This window comes from Micromys minutus (genome assembly GCF_963924665.1).
Source record: "Micromys minutus genome assembly, chromosome: 32".
In the NCBI taxonomy this organism is placed as follows: Eukaryota; Metazoa; Chordata; class Mammalia; order Rodentia; family Muridae; genus Micromys; species Micromys minutus.
The window spans coordinates 21,543,311-21,560,486 of record NC_137967.1 but is presented as its reverse complement, the minus strand read 5'-3'; the positions used below and the strand labels follow the sequence as shown (position 1 = coordinate 21,560,486).

The 17,176-nt window shown below is 54.4% G+C and overlaps 2 protein-coding genes across 9 annotated transcripts; both read right to left on the bottom strand.

Annotated features, from left to right (window-relative positions):
- Positions 1 to 2,725: 2,725 nt before the first annotated feature.
- On the bottom strand, positions 2,726 to 4,048 carry INAFM1 (InaF motif containing 1). The gene has a single exon (XM_080908754.1). It carries the CDS (start codon positions 4,029 to 4,031, stop codon positions 3,645 to 3,647), a length of 387 nt encoding a protein of 128 aa, XP_080764880.1. The 5' UTR covers positions 4,032 to 4,048; the 3' UTR covers positions 2,726 to 3,644.
- A 450-nt stretch (positions 4,049 to 4,498) lies between these two features.
- Positions 4,499 to 16,804, bottom strand: CCDC9 (coiled-coil domain containing 9; the record flags this gene model as incomplete). Of its 8 annotated transcripts, none has more annotated exons than XM_080908749.1 (15): positions 16,713 to 16,804; positions 14,651 to 14,702; positions 14,457 to 14,561; positions 13,144 to 13,242; positions 12,753 to 13,001; positions 10,892 to 10,975; positions 10,631 to 10,804; positions 8,967 to 9,148; positions 7,430 to 7,476; positions 7,197 to 7,332; positions 6,889 to 6,982; positions 6,348 to 6,804; positions 5,871 to 5,984; positions 5,104 to 5,153; positions 4,499 to 4,636 (listed from the first exon to the last, which is right to left on the bottom strand). In XM_080908749.1, the coding sequence occupies exons 2-15, from the start codon at positions 14,651 to 14,653 to the stop codon at positions 4,619 to 4,621; spliced, it is 1,812 nt and encodes a 603-aa protein (XP_080764875.1). In that variant the 5' UTR covers positions 14,654 to 14,702; positions 16,713 to 16,804. The 8 variants fall into 8 exon arrangements, with proteins under 8 accessions (XP_080764875.1, XP_080764877.1, XP_080764876.1 ...); XM_080908751.1 differs by having other exon boundaries at positions 5,895 to 5,984; XM_080908750.1 differs by lacking the exon at positions 4,499 to 4,636 and having other exon boundaries at positions 5,050 to 5,153; positions 14,411 to 14,561.
- Between the last annotated feature and the right edge of the window lie 372 nt (positions 16,805 to 17,176).

Genomic DNA, 17,176 nt, shown 5'->3' with positions numbered 1-17,176 from the left:
TTCAGGGTAAATGTGATGGGGTCGGGATGAGATGGAAGAGCTGGGTTGCCATTTTCATGGCTGCAGAGCCAAAAGGAAGAGTGTATCAGTTAGATGGGTGCTTAAAAGAACTTGGAACCCAGAGCAAGAATCAAGATTGAGGAAGAAGAGGACCAGAGGGCTGGAGAGATGGCTCAGTGGTTAGAACACTGACTGCTCTTCCAGAGGTCGAGTTCAATTCCCAGCAACCACATGGTGGCTCACAACCATCCAAAGCTTTCTTCTGGTGTGTTTGAGCACAGTGACAGTGTGCTCATTTAACTAGATCTTTAAAAATAAAGATGACCACAGCCCTTGTGCGCAATGTTTACTAGAGGGAATCCGGATTCAACACACCATGTACCCACGGAGACAGTGACAGGTAAGGGACTCTCAGGTCAGCGGAAGGAGCCATCACAGCCTGGCTTCCTGGTCTGTGAGACGTGGGGGCAGATGGCATCCGTCTGGCTGCTGTGGAGGAAGGAAAACTGAGCAATGGAGCTGCCTGTCCCTCCTCGAGAGGAAAGGTGCATAAGCTGAGACCATCCCCCATGGCTGTCAGGGAGAGAGGAAGGAACGGCATTCCTGAGGGAACTCGGCATGAGGAGAGCAGTAGCTGGTGTTCACCGGGCTCTATGAAAGTTAAGGAGGGTGATCCTGCCAGGTCTGAAGAAAACTCGGCTTCCCCAAATTCTGATGGTTAGACCAAAAACAGCATTCCTCAGGAACTCCTCTACCAAAAGGGGACCTTACCACCTTACACCTGCAGAAGAGACACGTGTCTGTGATGCTTCGTAGCACGCCAAAGCCCATGCTGGCCTCCAGGCTCCTCAGCACAAGTACACATTTCCGAGACCGTGTCAGCATCCGGCTCTCCTCCCAGCTCACCAGCTCCTCATTCTCCTCAGGATACTGCGGTTCCAGCTGTGTGCTCTTTAGTCTTCTTTAGTCCTTCTCTTGCCCTCTGGCCCCCCTACCCCACCACTCTTTCTCCCTACTCTAGACTCTTCCAGAGGCCTCCCCCTCAGCCATACCACAGTGGTCATGTCGCCATGTGACCCACACAGATCCAGGACCCCCTACATGGCTCAGTGAGAAAAGATGTCTGTGGCACAAACAGAGCTCCAGAGGTCAATGCCCAGGTACCACAGTGGAAGGAGAAAACCAACTCCCAGAAGTCATCCTCTAACCTCCACATGTGCAATCATGAGGAATAACAAAACAGCAGGAGGTTGATTCCACATGGATCATGCATGGTACAGAATTTCCATGGTCCATGGTGTGACTGCCCAGGCGTGAGACACTCTGGAAACTGTGAACGACTTTGGCCACACATGACTAGAACAGAAGCAGGACCTAGAGCCCCTGATCTGCCCAGCCGTCCGGTTGCTTGTAGATCACTCAGGTTATGCCAATGCCTCGGCTTCACGAACTGTCCGTCATCTGGCAGAGCCAGCTTTTTGGCAGTGTGGCTGCCTTTGAGTCACCCGCACTCCCTATAATGAATGCCCACCCACCCACAAACAAATTCACTTCACGGTGCCCTATCTGGGTGAGGAGGCACTTGCTTCCGTCTCCCGTGAAAAAAAGTCAACACAACACAAATGTCATCCTCTGTTACACAGCAAGTTCAAGACCGGCTTGGGTCAAAAGAGACAAAAAAATTAAAAGGTGATGAAAAATCAGTTCTTTTTTTAAACAAAACCATTAAGTAAATGTTGAAGGAGTAATTAAGATAGGTCAGGTTCGACAGTCTGCCACACTGCAGCTCCAGTCCCTCAGCTGAGGTCTTCAGAGACACATGCATTAGAGCACTCAAGGCTGATCCAATTTTAGGAAGGCCATTCTGTACCTAATATGCAAACTCCCAGGGGCCTGAGGCAGGCCCTGTCTACTTCCACGTTGGACATGGTAATGTCTTTTTGCAGCAAAATGTGTGAACAGTCACATTGGAAGGGGTAAAGAAAAATATAAATAGCTTGGTGTGAGTTGCTCTGTCATCGTGTGAGCGGTAAAATTATTCCCCACCCCACCCCTAAATGGTCATAAAGTGGTCAGAGCTTAGTCAGAAGTCAAAGCCCACAAGCTAGACTTCGCACAGCGGTGCTCACCTGCACTGCCGGCCCTTAGGAGGCAGAGAAAGGGGGTCTGCTGAGAACACAAAGACCTTGCCACAGAGGGGAGGGTGGCTCAGTGGTAGAGCACCGCAGAGACAGTGAGTCAGGAGACACAGAAGCAGTCACAGTATGGAGACACTTTAAAAACAGAGAAAGAGAAAAGCAAAGAAAAGAGAGTGGAGGGGGACAAGAAGAAAGGCTGGGGTGGGGGGGGGGCTGAAGAGATGGCTCAGTGGTTAGAGCACTGACTGCTCTTCCAGAGGTCCTGAGTTCAATTCCCAGCAACCACATGGTGGCTCACAACCATCTGTAGTGGGATCCGGTGCCCTCTTCTGGTGTGTCTGAAGACAGCTAAAATCTTTAAAAAAAAGAAAAAGAAAAAGAAAGGTTGGGGGCCATGGGGCTCGAAGGAAAAGAAATTGGAAAGCAGAAAGGGAGGCCAAACGAGACAGACAAGAGGATCCCTCCCCCCAACTCACTACTTGATGGTGTACAGCTTTGGGCTGACAGGCTATCCCCAGGTAACACAGGCTGGGACTCTGAAAGGGACTGAAGGACAAAAGTAGAGACAAACCAACGCTGTCCTCAGGTTTGGATCACTGGTTTAATTCTCTGAGCAACAATCTATTGTCTTCATTTTACAAGACCTGCGAGGTTTAAGTACATTGCTGTACGTCATCCTGGGGGGAGGGGGATACCGGTAGGACAGAAGGGAACCAGCAGGGCAGGTCACACACTCCCATGTGACAGAGGCTGTCCAGTTCAGGGGGGAGGAAGGCCATAAAGGAAACCCCTTCTTGCAGCAGGGCAGCAGGGTATCCCAGGCCTGCCTATGGCTAGGCCACAGTCATGGGTAAGGGAAACAGACTCAATTGCATGACTTCTTTATCAGAAGCTACAACCGCTTCTCAGCATGGCACCAACAGTAATACAGACCAATTGGTTGTTATTTTCGTTTTGGTTCAGCTGTGTATGCTCTATACTTCCAAAGCAGCAAATGTGTCCCATCACCACCCAAACCCAGAAAAGCTACAGCATCCCTGGCAAGGACAAGCTAGCGCAGAGTGACATCCTCTACCCTTGCCATTGTAAACTATACCAACTGCAGTTTCCAGCACGCACCATTGTCTCCGACACTACCGAGAGCCCATGACACCTCGAAAACTGCTAAGGCCTTTACAGTATCTGGCCTTCAATGGCCCGGAAAACTGGCAAGCTGCGCTCTTGCTCTCCCCATTCCAACCCAAAAATTACGTGCGAGCAATGGAAGAGAAAAGCCTTTAAGGCCGCGCGGCCATGAAGAGACAAGCGGGCGCTGCCGACGACCACAGACCAGGTAAGCCAGCGGAGGCTGGAGTTTATTGCCGATGAACGCTGAATCCCGGGGAGGAGCGGGGTGGGATAAGATCGGGCAGGATCAGGACCGCGGCTAGGAGAGAGGCTGCGCCGCGCAGGCGAGGCCCGGGGGTGCAGACAGACAAGCGCAGGCCACGGTGGGGGCGGGCCAGACTACCCAGGCGCTCGGCGCGCGGTCTCCGGCGTCGCTCCCGGAGCTGGGCGGCGGCTGTGGCGGCGGCTCCGCAGCAGACCTGGCTGCGGTCGTGGCCCGCCGGAGGCCCCAAGCAAGCAGGACGCGGCCGGAGGCAGGGCGGGCGGTGCTGCTCGAGCACACGGGGCGGCAGCAGCGCTGGGCAGGGGGTCTGCGGGGCCCGCAGGCGGCCGCGTGGGAACCCAGATGAGCCCATAGTACACAGCAAGCAGCACAGCGGCCAAGGACACACACAGGAAGTAGGCGCAGACAGGGGCGAGACGCAGCCATCGGCCGCGGGGCCCCTCGCTCACCCCCGTACCACCTGGGCTCTCGCCACCACTGCCCACGCAGCTCGAGCCCCGCATCGCGCAACCCACTCAGCCTGCACCGGCCCCGCCCCCACCCCGACCGCCTCAAGCAAAGCCACGCCCCTTCCAGAACCACGCCCTATCAGACCGCTCCCCCAAGCGCCGCCAAACCCCTACATCCTAGGCACGCCCCTACTGCCTCTGACTCACCACTATCAACTTCTTACCCACCCCTCGAAGCCACGCCCACTCGCGCTTCTCCTGCCCTAGGTGGGTCAGACTTACAACCTCGGACTCCTATTCCCTACCCTAGCCCTCGCCAAGCTCATCGAAACCTTTCCTTCTTCCACCGGCTGCAGCTCCGCACACCAGCCACCCTCTGGCCGCCGGAGGTAAGGTTCTGTTAAAGCAGGAAGCCTACCGAGCCTCTGAACGCTAGCCCCGCCCACGAGCTCTGGCCCCGCCCCCAGTTTCACAACCCTGGACCGCTTCAAGTGTTCGGAGCCGCGGTTACGCTCATCGCCCCTGCTGGCCCCTTCCCCAGTAACTCCGCACCAGCGTAAAATTCTGTTCCCTAGAGGCGAAGGATCCAGGGTGGACTGCAGGGAGCAGACCTGCGCTGCCGCCCCCCGGCAGCAGCGTCTTCAGGACGGCGGGACGGCCTGCGGAGTGGGAGGGGAGGTGTGAGGATGACGAGGAGCACGCTCGTCCCGCCTCTTCCGCCACATCAAAGCCCGCCAAGCACAGCAGCCCAGCCCGATCCGCGAGCAGCACAGTTCAAAGGTTGGCGGTAGCACGCGTTTAATTCAAGTCCTCTAGAGAGCCTCCGGCCCTAGCTGCAGGTTCCTGTGCACCCAGGCCCCCCAGGGACTGATTCGGAGGCCTCGGCCAGACAGGTACCGTACGACTGGCCCCAATGGTTCCTTCAGCGAATTTAGAAGACTCCCGTAGGGCCCAAGCTCGTTGCTAACCTGCTTCCTCCCCCCCTAAATTTAACCCCGTCTTGGACAGAGTATAGCAGAAGCAGAGGAGCTGAAGGTTAGTGCAGAGCGAGGCGCCCAGGTCTGCTGGCGTGTCAGCGGGCAGCCCCCGGCGGCGGAGCAGCCGCCACCACCTTGCAGAAACGCACCCTCTGGAAGTCTGTGATCTCCGCTGTCTCCTGGCCCTCGGGGCCCACCTCTGAGGAGGAAAAAACAAAAAAACAAAAAACGGTAAATGGAGGACCAGCCTGCCCGACCCCGGCCAAACCTGCCTACAACTTGGCTTCCAGCTTACTCGGCCCTCCCCGGAGGCCCATTATGGAAAGCCCCATTTAACCTTAGAGACTACTGGGAAGTGCCAAGGTAATGAGCTCACCAACCCCTCCAGGACCCCTATTTTAGCCCCTTTCCTAAACGCCCTTGACCTCCACTCGCACCACTCCGCTGACATCCACATCTTCCTCCACTGCAGGGGAAGTGAAAGATGAACACCGGCCGGAACCTGGCCAACCGCGTTAAGGTGACCAAGATCAGTCTTTTGATTCTACTCTGTGGGTAGAATGCCACTCTGGTTGGACCCAAAAAGATAACCCGGCCTTCAGAAAAGTCTTAACAATTGGCTCCATTCATTCGTTCCTGCCTTTCATTAACCACGTTTTTGCTTTTAAGAGATCTCTAACCAGAAGTGGGTTTCAAACTCAAAATCCTATTGCTTCAGCCTCTTACCTACAGACTTCAAATCCTACTTTTAGCTCCTTCCCTGAGCCCAGCTTTCTTACCCAGCATTATTCACAATTTCTATTGGCTGGAGCCCAACCCAGTACAGTGCATGCCGGGTTCCCCCTAAGCCCTCACATGGCACAGTTTCCCATCCCCAAGCCCTTCTCTCCCCAAGGAAGGCCAGCAGGCCACCCACCTCCACCAGCCTCATGCATCCCACCTGGAGATGCCTCAGGCCCCTCTTCAGACTTCGGGGTTCCTGCCAAGTTGGGCCCACTCTCCAAGGAGGCAAGGGCTGGCTGGTCACCTCCTGGAGAAGGGGAGGCTCAGGTAAGCCCCTCCCTTTCCAAACATCTCCCCATATGAGGGGAGGAGGGGTTCAAGGACACAGTGGGGTGGGTGTCATTTAAGGAAGTGAACTTTTTATTGGAGAGGCTCTGAACCAGCAAGAGCGGGCTCTGGGAATTGGGATAAGGGCATGGAGTAGGCACCAACTGCCCTTCCGGCCACAGGGGTTGAGGGAGGTGTGTGCACAGCCACACCCTTGTGCACATTCACACAAACACACATACAGGCAGCCAGTTTCAAGCATTTCCAAAAGGCCAGGCCTCACCCGAAGAGTGAGCACCAGGCAAGTGGGCAGTGCTGGGAGAATTCAGTTCCATCTCCTCACCCCAGTCAGACACAGGCTGGTGGTCCTCAGAGGGTGAGAAGGGGCTGGGAGGCTCCTGGGGCCCGGCAGGCTCAGGGTCCACCTGCTCACAGGTGGGCTTCCCGGCAGGCTCAGGGTCCACCTGCTCACAGGTGGGCTTCCCGGCAGGCTCAGGGTCCACCTGCTCACAGGTGGGCTTCCCGGCAGGCTCAGGGTCCACCTGCTCACAGGTGGGCTTCCCGGCAGGCTCAGCCTCAGGCTGGTGATCAGGAACAGCTGCTGCTTCCTGCTCCTTGGGACTCTCTTCCTCCTCTTCAAACTCTTCCTCCTCCTCCTCCTCCTCCTCAGTAACATCTTCACTCACATCCTCCCATTCTTCATCCTCCTCATCTTCTTCTCCCTCCTCCTCTTCCCCCACATCTTCCTCACCATCCTCCTCAGGAGGCCGGTGGGCTGGGGCTGGGGTCTCAGGAGGCTGCTGGCAACACAGGCAGATCAAGGAAACGCTTGGGACCTGTCACCCCGCAAACCCCCATACACTACCTTATACCTGCTGTCTTACCTGTGTGGTTGTCTCCTCCGGGGACATGGACTGAGGGGATTTAGGGGCCAAGGACACAGCTTCCTCTTTCGTCTCCCAGCGATTATCATGGTCACTGGAGTGGACAGAGCAGAGGGGTGAGGCCTGGGTGAGGGATGGGATGGACCTCTCCTCAGAGAACGTCTGACACACTGCACTGAGAGCAAAGGAGACGAGACAGGAGACACAGAGCCAAGACAGAGCAGTGTACCCTCAAACTGAAGGCACAGAGAACTCCGCACACCCAAGCACGCTGAGGAAGGGGATGTCCCAAGGGAAGGGCAAAATACCTATAGGCACGAGGGGCCACCTTGGCCTGAGGTCGGCTGTTCTTTCTCCTCCTGCGGCTGTGGACTTCGGCTTTGTGCTGAGAAAGGAACTCTCCAAAAGTGGGGGGCTTAGGAGGTCTTGCCCAGGCTTGGTCATCTGCAGCAGAAACCCAGATCCACGGATTTAGGGGTGAGAGATAGAGCACATGCCACCTTCAAACCCACTGCCTAACCCTTTCCAAGACACCACTCACCAAAGCGGTGGGACAGTTCGTGGGTAGGGGCTGGGCCATCTTTGAACCTGGGGAAAGAGAACAGAGCCAGCAATAGCTGAGGGAACTAGGGGAAGGCAAAGGAAAGCAGGGCAGAGTCAGAAGCAGAACCAGACCAAACCAAGGAAGCTTCAAAGGGGCCACTAGTTAGACAGAGTCAGAGGAGAATGATGGAAGACAGCAAACTGAGCTTCCTAGTGACAAAGACACCAAAGATACAGAACGTGGCCTCTCAAACAAAAATGTCGAGGCTGGAGAGATGAATCACTTCCCACACTGACCTCTGACCTTGTATGTCTAGCATGCCAAGGATAGGTAGGTCTCCTACAGTCGCTGCCCTCAGTGCATCCCACAATGAACACATTCAGTACATGTTCAAAGGGGGTGGGGGGAAACTGTGGGCCAGGCATGGGATCCTAGCGTTTCAGAGGTGGAGGCAGGAGAATTAAGGGTTCAAGCTATCCTTGAGGCTTTATAAACAATAACTCTGCCGCCAACCTCCAGAGAAATAGGCCAAGTGAGCCCAAGGATAACAGTCACTGGAATCAGCGGCTGTAGGTTTTCCTCATCCCTTACCCTGTGCTGGCTGCACCTTCTCGAACACCCATGGGTCTCATCGTATGGGGAGACACAGCCTGGGACACCTGGAGTCTTACACTAACCTGGGTCAGTACAACCCAGCAGGCACGTAAGCGCATGAAAAACTCTCCTTACGCAAGCTGGGCATCTGTGAGCCTGAGGCTGGAAGATGCTGAATTCTATGCCCACCTGGGCTACACAGCCCCATAATTACAGCACTTAAGCTCAGTCGGGCCAGCAAGACAGCACAACAGGTAAGGTGACTGCCACCGATCCCCAGACCCACGCCGTAGAACCTTCCCCTGTGAGCTGTCTTCTGTACTTCCTTACTCTCTCAATAAATACAAGCCAAGCAGGTAGTGCATGCCTTTAATCCTAGGCAGTTGGATCTGAATTCCAGGATAGCCAGGGCTAGAGAGAAACCCCGTCTGGAAAGGTAAACAACTTACATGTAATATAATAAAGAGGCTGAGGCAGGAAGACTGAAGAAGCCAGCTTAGTTAGCATACCGCCTCAAAACGTAAAAGGTAAAAGGACAGAAGGCCTGGTCCAGAGGATCCAGGTCATCTCCCAGGACCTCACAACCCTCTGTAACTAGTTTCAGGGGACCTGACGCTCTGGTAGCCTCCCTCCATGGGCAGCAGGCATGGACATGGTGCACAAACACATGCAGACAAAATACTCAGTTTTCAAGGTGGGGAATGAGGGCTACAGAGACGGCTCAGTGGTAGAGCACCTGTCCAGAATCCCCCAGTGGGGTTCTGGGGGCCTAGCTTAGCACTGCAGCACTTTCAGCATGCCAGAGGCCATAGGTTCAATCCCCAGTAGCCAAGGGAGAAAAGGGAAAGGCAGGCTTCCACACTCTGAGACATGGCCAGCCACAGCAAACCACCAACAGCCATGACAAAGAGAGCTGGGGCCAGCAGCAGGACTGACTCACATGCCGTCGGTCTTCTCGGCATCCCACTCCCGCCGCCACTGCCCGGTGGGCTTGCGATGTCGCTGCAGACGCTCTTGGTCGATCTTCTCCCTCTCCTGTTTCCAGCGCAGGTACTCTGACCGCTCCCGGCCCGTCATGGACATTGTCATGTCGCCCCCACTGCCCAGGCCGGCCCTGCGTCCCTACCGGCACCACAGCCAATCAGCCTCCAGCTCCTCTCCGTGCCCCTCCCCCAGATGCAGAACCACTATTCAGAGAACAAATGGATCTCTTAAATTTTTGGTTGCAGACAGGGTCTCACATAGCCCAGGGAGGCTGCCTCAAACTCACTATAGAGCTAAGGATGGCCTTATAAACCCCTTGTGCTGGTTAGTTTTATGTCAACTTGACACAAGCTACAGTTGTTTGGGAAGAGGGAAAAATCTCCGACTAAGAAAATGCCCACACCAAACTGGCCTGCCTCCACCTCCCAAGTGCCAGACCTCATCTTCCTGTCTCCGTCCTAGGCAGGCTTGGAGCCACACCCAGCCTTCACTTGAGTGCTGGGATTCGAACCCGGGTCCTACTGCTTACACACACTGCCCTTCTCCCTAGCTTCTAGCTTTCCTTTTTAAGATGTACTTTATTGTTTTCCTGTATATACCATGTGTTTGTGTCTGTGTGAATTTAAGCCATGTATGACCCAGAGGTCAGAATAGGGTGTCATGTGCTTTGGAGCTGGCATTATGGGCAGTCATGACCTGCTCAATGGGTGCTGGAAACTAAACACGAGCACTCTGAAAAGCTTTAGAAGCTTTTCTTTCTTTTTCTTTTTCTTTTTTTTTCTTTTTTTGAGACAGTTTCTCTGTGTAGCTCTGGTTGTCCCAGAACTCACTCTAGACCAGGCTGTTTTCAAACTCATAGAAATCTACCTGCTTCTGCCTCCCAAGTGCTGGGATTAAAGGCATGCACCACTCTTAAAACCGAACAGTCAGTCTTTCCAGCCCTCTCATCACCATTTGGGGTGCTGATGTTTCGGATTACCCATTCTATAATTAGACTCTTACCCATTCAGTTCCCTTTGGGATATACAATTTTGTCTTGAACTATTTTCCCTGTCCAGTAATCCCAACACTTAGGAGGCTGAAACAGGAGAATCAAGAGTTCAAGACTGCCTGGGCAACTTAAAGAGATAAACAGGATTGTGGATGTAGCTCCCTGGCACATAGTTTGTACAGCATGTTCAAGACCCTGGGTTACATCCCAACATGGAAAAACAGGGAGTCCAACATAAGTCCCTAACAAAACACGGGCAGCAGGGCACAGGGCAGCTTTAAGCCCAGCACTCAGGGTACAAACAGGCAGACATGTCTGTGCTGGGCTTAAAGCTACAACTCTATGTAAACTGGGCTGGGCTGGAGGTCCAGCTCACCTGACTATACGGTGAGACCCTTCCTCAAAGAGAAAAAAAAGACAAAAAACAAAACACTGGACAAGTATGGCAACCCAAAAGCTTAAACTGCATAGTGAGTTCCAAACCAGCCCAAGACCCTACCAAAATCCCCCAAGTCAAGCAAAATCAAATCAAGCAAAATCCTCACAAAAAGCAACCCCTGGTCTGCCCACCAGAGCCAGCCTATAGCGCAGCTCTTAGGGACCCGACCACAGTGAGACGCAGCACCCACCTGTCGCTCCTGTTCCAAGCCAGAGCGCACCCGCTCGAAATCCGAACCTCCCCAGTTACGGCCATGCCGGCGGCTGCCTTCCCGCCGGTCCCGGTCAGACTCCTCGAGGGGCCCACCCCGGCGTCGGGGGTCATCCAGGAAGTTGCGTACTGGGTTGGGCTCGAGCACCCCTTCCTGAAGCAGAAGAGCTGGAGTGTAGGCGGACTGGGAGACGCTGGGTGCCTTTCCACCCACCCCACCCACAGGCTGCCCGGAACGGACCCGCTGGTTGCGCTCGTATTCGGCAATCTTCTCCATCTCCTCATTCATCTTCTCGATATTCTGCCTGCGCCGCTCCTCCCACTCCTGAGGGTACAAGATGGCGCATGGCTGTCAGAAAGAACCACTCAACTAGCTATACAGGAAAGACAGGACAGCCCAAAATCCCCAAGGACAGAAAGATGACAAAGGGTGCCTAACTTAAAACTTGTGTGGATGTTGGGGACCCTGACACATCTCAGCCACTACAGAAATGATGCACAGGGGGGCTGGAGAGATGGCTCAGTGGTTAGAGTACCAACTGGTCTTCCAGAGGTCCTGAGTTCAATTCCCAGCAACCACATGGTGGCTCACAACCATCTGGAATGAGATCTGATGCCCTCTTCTGGCATGCAAGCATATGTGCTGTATACATAATAAATAAATCTTAAAAAAAAAAAGAAAAACGGTGCATGGAGTAATGACTTGGCAAGCGACAGGCGAGCACTCCATCCTTACCCTTGCCATCTGCAACACTGGCACACTTTACAAATAACAGCCAGCTGGACAGGACTCTCCTTTCCTAGCCTCCACTGCTGGGGAGTGTGGCCAGGCCAAGTTCTTCCCAACAAAAATGTGAGAAAATGTGTTTTCTTGACTTGGTCAGCCCTGGCATCCACCTTGTGGACAGCAACCAGCAGGCCTGGGCCTCCTGAGCCACACTACTTAGCTTAATATGCGAGAGAAACAAACCCTGGTTCTACTGAGGCCCCTGTATCTGGTGTCTGTGATGCACACGCATGTTCATGTGTGTGCGTGTGGAGGACATCTTTGAGCACTAGTCGCATTTTCCTCTTTGGAGACAGTCTTACTATGTAGCTCCAGGCTTGCTGGAGCACCAGCAGAGACCTGCTTGCCTTCCTCTGCTGGAGTGAAAGGTAGGCACCGAAACACCAGGCCTAGCCTGGTTTCTTGAACAGAGCCTCTCACTGGCCTGGAGCTCAACATGTAGGTTGACAAGGCTGGTCATAGTGCCCAAGGTCCACCTGTCTCCACTGAAACCACTAGGGTACAGATTACAAGCCTGCACGACCACACACATCTCTTCTGTGGGTTCTAGGAACCAATTGCAGGCCTCAAGCTCTTTAGTGACCAAGTTATCTCCCAGACTGGAAACCCATGCAGCAGCAGCCCAGCAAACCTTAAGAGTCCATTTCCAGTGCTTGCCCTGAGGCACAATGTCTGACACAGAGAATGCTTACAATACCCTTTGGTCTAATTAGCAAGAATCTCTACTCCCAGAGAGAAAGCAACCAGGGCAGATTCACAGTGTATGAGCCGTCACTCAGGCCATTGAGGGCTGGGGAGTGGGGCAGTCACAGTAAGGCCACTGCTCCCAACACAAATCTCAACACACAGATGCACACAGTGGGCACAAAGCAGACTCCACCCAGGAAACAGGCAAGAGCAGGAAGTTGGAACAGAACCTGAGACATACGAAGAGTGCTGGTCAAGAAAGGAAGAGACCTCCTTTGAAAGCCAGTGGGAGGAACAAGCATAGAGAACAGGCAGAGGGAAAGAAATAAACAGGACACAGCAGGGCAGGTCTGTTTCACAGCCACTGAGGAGGCTGAGCAAGAAGATGCCAAATTGAAGAGCAGCCTGGGCAACCTAGTGAGATGATATTCAGTCTCAAAATGAAAGCTAAGGGCTAAGGATGTAGCTCTATAGCAGAAGACTCGTCTAACGTGCACAAGGACCCAATTTCAATCCCAAAACCAGACCAGAAAAATGAATGAATGAATGAATGAATGAATGAATGAATGAGTAAAAACCAGGGAACAGAAAATCTCGGCTCAAGCTTCATGGCCTGCTTGGTGCCTACCTTGGACTTGCGATCAGAGGTTGAGTTGTCTCCTGCCCCTAAGAGATGAGGGGATCCCCGGCCCCGGCCCCTCCGGCCCCGGCCCCCAGTACCCCCTCGAAGCTGCTCCCCGGCACCATCCTCCCAGCCTCGGGATGCCCGGCCTACGCCTGCCCGGCCTCCCTGCTGGGGATGGGTCCGGCCCCCTCTGCTGGCCCCTGGGGGCCGAGGAGTCCCAGGAGTCCTCCGAGAGGGACCCAGGCTCTTCTCCTAAAAGGGAGAAGAAGAATCAGTCAGAGGTCAGATGGACTGAAGCATCCTAGGCTAAGAGGCAACTGGCAGGTCTTGTTCCCAGGCCTCAGCCCTCAGCCTCCTCCCCATCATGAGGATTCAGACACGCTTGGCTCTCCACCTCCACTGCCACGTTCTCCTTCTCCATGGATCGACTCTTCCGGGGGGCTGTCACTGCCACACCCTCCAGTTCGGCTTTTTTCCGATCCTCCTCAATCTCCTAGAAGCAAATACCCAGGGAAATGGAATGTTAGGGGTCCTGTCCATCAGCTGGATTCCCACAGTCCCCTACATTTTCCCTGCACCTCTACCCTGGCTTCTCTTCAGAGCTTTAACACAGGTCACACATCTTCCACCAACCCCCTGCATGTACTCTGCTGCTCCAAAGCCCTGCTGTGAGTGAGCCCATCTGTGAGAGCCAAATGCTTTCCCACCACCATAAAACCCACAGTGGGGGCCTCTCCTGCATATTGCACTGGCCTTCTTGTTATTCCCCAGGACTCAGAACTGCCCCGGGGCTTTTGTACTAGCTGCTCTAGAGTGAGTGAGCCTGTCCTACTCAGGTTTCAAACATCCCCGGCTTGGTAAAGCGCGGGAATACCTACTGGGACATTCTAGACGCACCCCTCCTCCCAGCTCCATGCTGCCTGGCTTCCAGTCAAAGCCAGGGCTTAGTTTTTTGTTCTGTGTTTATGAATGAATGCATGAAAAATGAGTCAATGAGGGTCATCCTTCTCCCAGGTCCCTTCACAGAGATAGCCCCACTATGTCCTCTTCCCATTCTGCCCGTGGTCACTGAGCCATGCCTGTCCTCTCCCACTAGGGCCCCTGCCCTGGCTTTCTATCTGGACTCTAGAATGACGCCCTGCCATCTACCAGTACACAGAAAAAGTGAGCCTCCCTATACAGAGCTATTCTCACCAGGCCTCACTCCATTCAGAGCCCTTAGGAATTCTCCAGCCTACAGGGCTGGCCCCTGACGGCCTCCCCAGATCAATTCTCCACCAGGTGATTTCCTAAGCCCTCTCTTGCATCCAAGCATTTGCCCATGCTGGTCCCCACGTGAGATGTAACCCATTTCCTTTCCAGTTCCTTTCCTAATATCAAAGCAGCCTTCAGTCCTCAGAATCCCCTCTACCAGAAAGCCCTCCCTAAGATCTTCAGGCTACAGGGAGAGCTCTGGATCATCATGAAGAAAAACTATGTCCCAAACTGGACAGTGAACCCTAAGAACAGCAAGGACTATGAAGACGTCAGTGAGCAGAGTGTGAATGAATGAATAAATGAATGAATGATAGGATGGAAGGAGGGAGGCCAGACTTTGGCTTGCATCCTGTGAGTGAAGGGGAAACATGAGAAAGCAGAAGGGAGAGGTGGGGAAAACTCACTGCGGGGAGGAGAGGGGATGGGGTCTCCAGGGCAGGGCTAGGGCACCTGGTAGCGCCGGATGAGGGCCTCATTCTTCCGACGAAGAGCCTCGATCCTCTTGTCCAACTCCGCGTCCTTCTCCTCCTTTGATTTCAAGTCTAGCGTAGTGGCCTGTGGTAGGGATGCAGTTGAAAGGGGGAAAAGCCTTCCTACTACGTGAGTGTCTCTGTAGCCCACCTTGCCCACCCCCTCCAGCTCACCATCACGGGCTGTGGTCTCCCTCACAGGCAGCACATGCAGTACCGGGAGCTCCTGAGAGCAGAGAGACAGTGAAAATCAACAGTATTCTGAAATGCTGTCTCCTCTCCTTTGCTGAGGGTTCCACAGACACAGACTCACAGAACAGGCACTGCACTTCATCAAGGCAATTTTCAAGTACTAGCCTCGCCTCTCTCCTAAAGAAATACGAGCCCTGCCCTTCAAAGTTAGATCCACCCATGCAATTACTCAGACCCACCTTGGGAAAATCCTGACCCCACCCCTGTAACTAATATTAATTCCTCCAAAGATGTCAGTCCAGGCTCCATTTCCAATGATTTTAGCCAAGATCTGGATCTCAGAAGGTCAGCTACAACCCTTCCTTCCAACCAACAAAAGTAACTTCTAGAGGGTCAGAGGGATGGCTCTTGGAGTAAAGGGACTTGCTGCCACGCCTGAAAACCTGAGTTCAATTCCCAGGACCCACAAAGTAGAGATCTGACTTCCACCAGTTGTCCTCTGACCTCTGAGTGACCACACATCCATGCACAAAATAAATAAAACATAATGACAAACGGTTCCAACTCTGAGACTTTTTGGTTCGTGGCTCCCCTAAGACTGGAGCAGCCCAGCCCCCCAGCATCCTACCAAGGCAGAAAAGATTCAGCAAGCAGGCCCCGGATCCACTGCAGGGGCCTTTCTGGACCGGACTTGACCTTCATAGTGATACTCAAGGCAAAAGACAGACTTCTACAGAGGCTTACAAGAGAAAACTGCCAGTCGCAACCGCACCCCTGACCTCCTAAAACCTTCGTGATCCCCTCCCTAACTAGGGTGAAACTTCAGGCGCCTCCTTTCCCTTACCCCACCAGACTTCTGACCCCGCCTACAAACAAACCCCACACATTCTGGCCCCACCTCCAAATTAATCGGTCCGCCCAATGGCTCCGCCCCCAACACGCTGGGAAACCTTCTGACCCCGCCTCTGAGTTCCCTACTTCCTAGCCCTAGTTCTGCAGCACGCCCGCTCAGTAAAACTTTGTAGCTCCACCCCTGACATTTGCCGTGCTCCCCCAGCACCCTAGACCCACCCGCGAAATCTCTGACATCTTAGCTTCACTTCCATCCAGTCTCAGCCAGCCCCTGAACCCTCCCCTAGCTTCTGGGCAATGATCAGGACCACCAGAACCTGCCTCACCCAAGAGGTCTCCACACTAAACTCTAGCCCCATCCACTAAATACTATAACCACGCACTAGCACAGCAACCAATGCCCAAACCACTGAGGACAACATTCTGGCTTCGCCCCCAGCATCTTGGCCAAACCCAGCACAACACAGCAGTTCAGTCATTCACCTCTTCACTCAAAGCCTAAACCCTGCTCCTTTCCTCACTCCCCTTCAAACTTTGGCCCCGCCCCGAGCACGGCCACCCTCTTAGCTCCGCCCATGGCTTCATGACCACGCCCCCGTGGCACTCCCTACAACCCTGACTAACTTGTAAGGCCCCAATCAATACTCTAACCCGGCCCCTAGTTCACTCCGCTCACCGTCCTTACTCCCGCCCCACACCGTTTTGACCACGCCCCCAGTTCGACCGCCTACCGCCCATACTCCACCCTTTACACGCCCCAACCCTTTAGCCCCTCCCCCAGCTTCATCCGGCCAACGCCCAGACTCCGCCTTTTATCCCCACCCGGCACTATTTGGTCCCGCCCCCAGCGTCTCCGCCCAACGTCCAGAGCCTGCCCCCTAATCCTTCCAGCAAAACTTTAGCCCCGCCCCCAGCCCAGACACAGCTTTACAAGCCCCGCCCCGCTCAGGCAACCGCGCGGGCTTGGGGCCCTCCCGCACCCGCTCGTCGGGCCCTGCCCACATGCTCACGGCCCAACCTCAGCACCCCTCAAGCGACACATGTGGGCGTCGCGTCCCCGCCCCCCGCAGAGTACCCTGACCCCGCCCCCGCCGGCGGCTCGTCTCCCAGTCCCCGCGCGTTCATGCTCCCTCACGTGGGCGGACAGGCCCCGCCCTCTCCGGGCGCGCTCCCGGCCCCCTCCCCCGGTCACCTGTCCCGGAGACCCCGCGGTGTCTGCGACTCCGGCTCCGTCCGCCTTCGCGTCCGCAGCTCCCGGGCCTCACGCGTCACTTCCGGCCCACACCACGTGAAGAGAGGAAATAAGTAGGACACTTCCGGTCTTGACATCCCATTTCCGGGCGCCTTAAAGGGTCCGCACCCCCTTTGGCTCTGCAGAAGCTGGCAGAAGCATGTCTTCTGCCTGGTCTCAGGTAGTGGACATGTAGCCCTAAATCTCTGGGCTCCTTTTTTGGCCTAGACTTTTTCCACCCGGAGCCACTGGTTACCGTTTTTTACTAAGTAAAAATCAGACCCCTGGAAACCTAAACTGATTTCATTACCTCTTCTTGCTAATGAAATCTTAATTATGGAAACTAACCAATTCATAAAAATATTTTAAAAATTTAAAAATCAACTGTATAAAGCTGGGCGTCGTGGCAGGTGCCTCCAATTTCA

Bases quoted from the DNA above. Each gene is read 5' to 3' on its own strand.
- INAFM1 (XM_080908754.1), bottom strand. From the start codon at position 4,031: ATGCGGGGCTCGAGCTGCGTGGGCAGTGGTGGCGAGAGCCCAGGTGGT.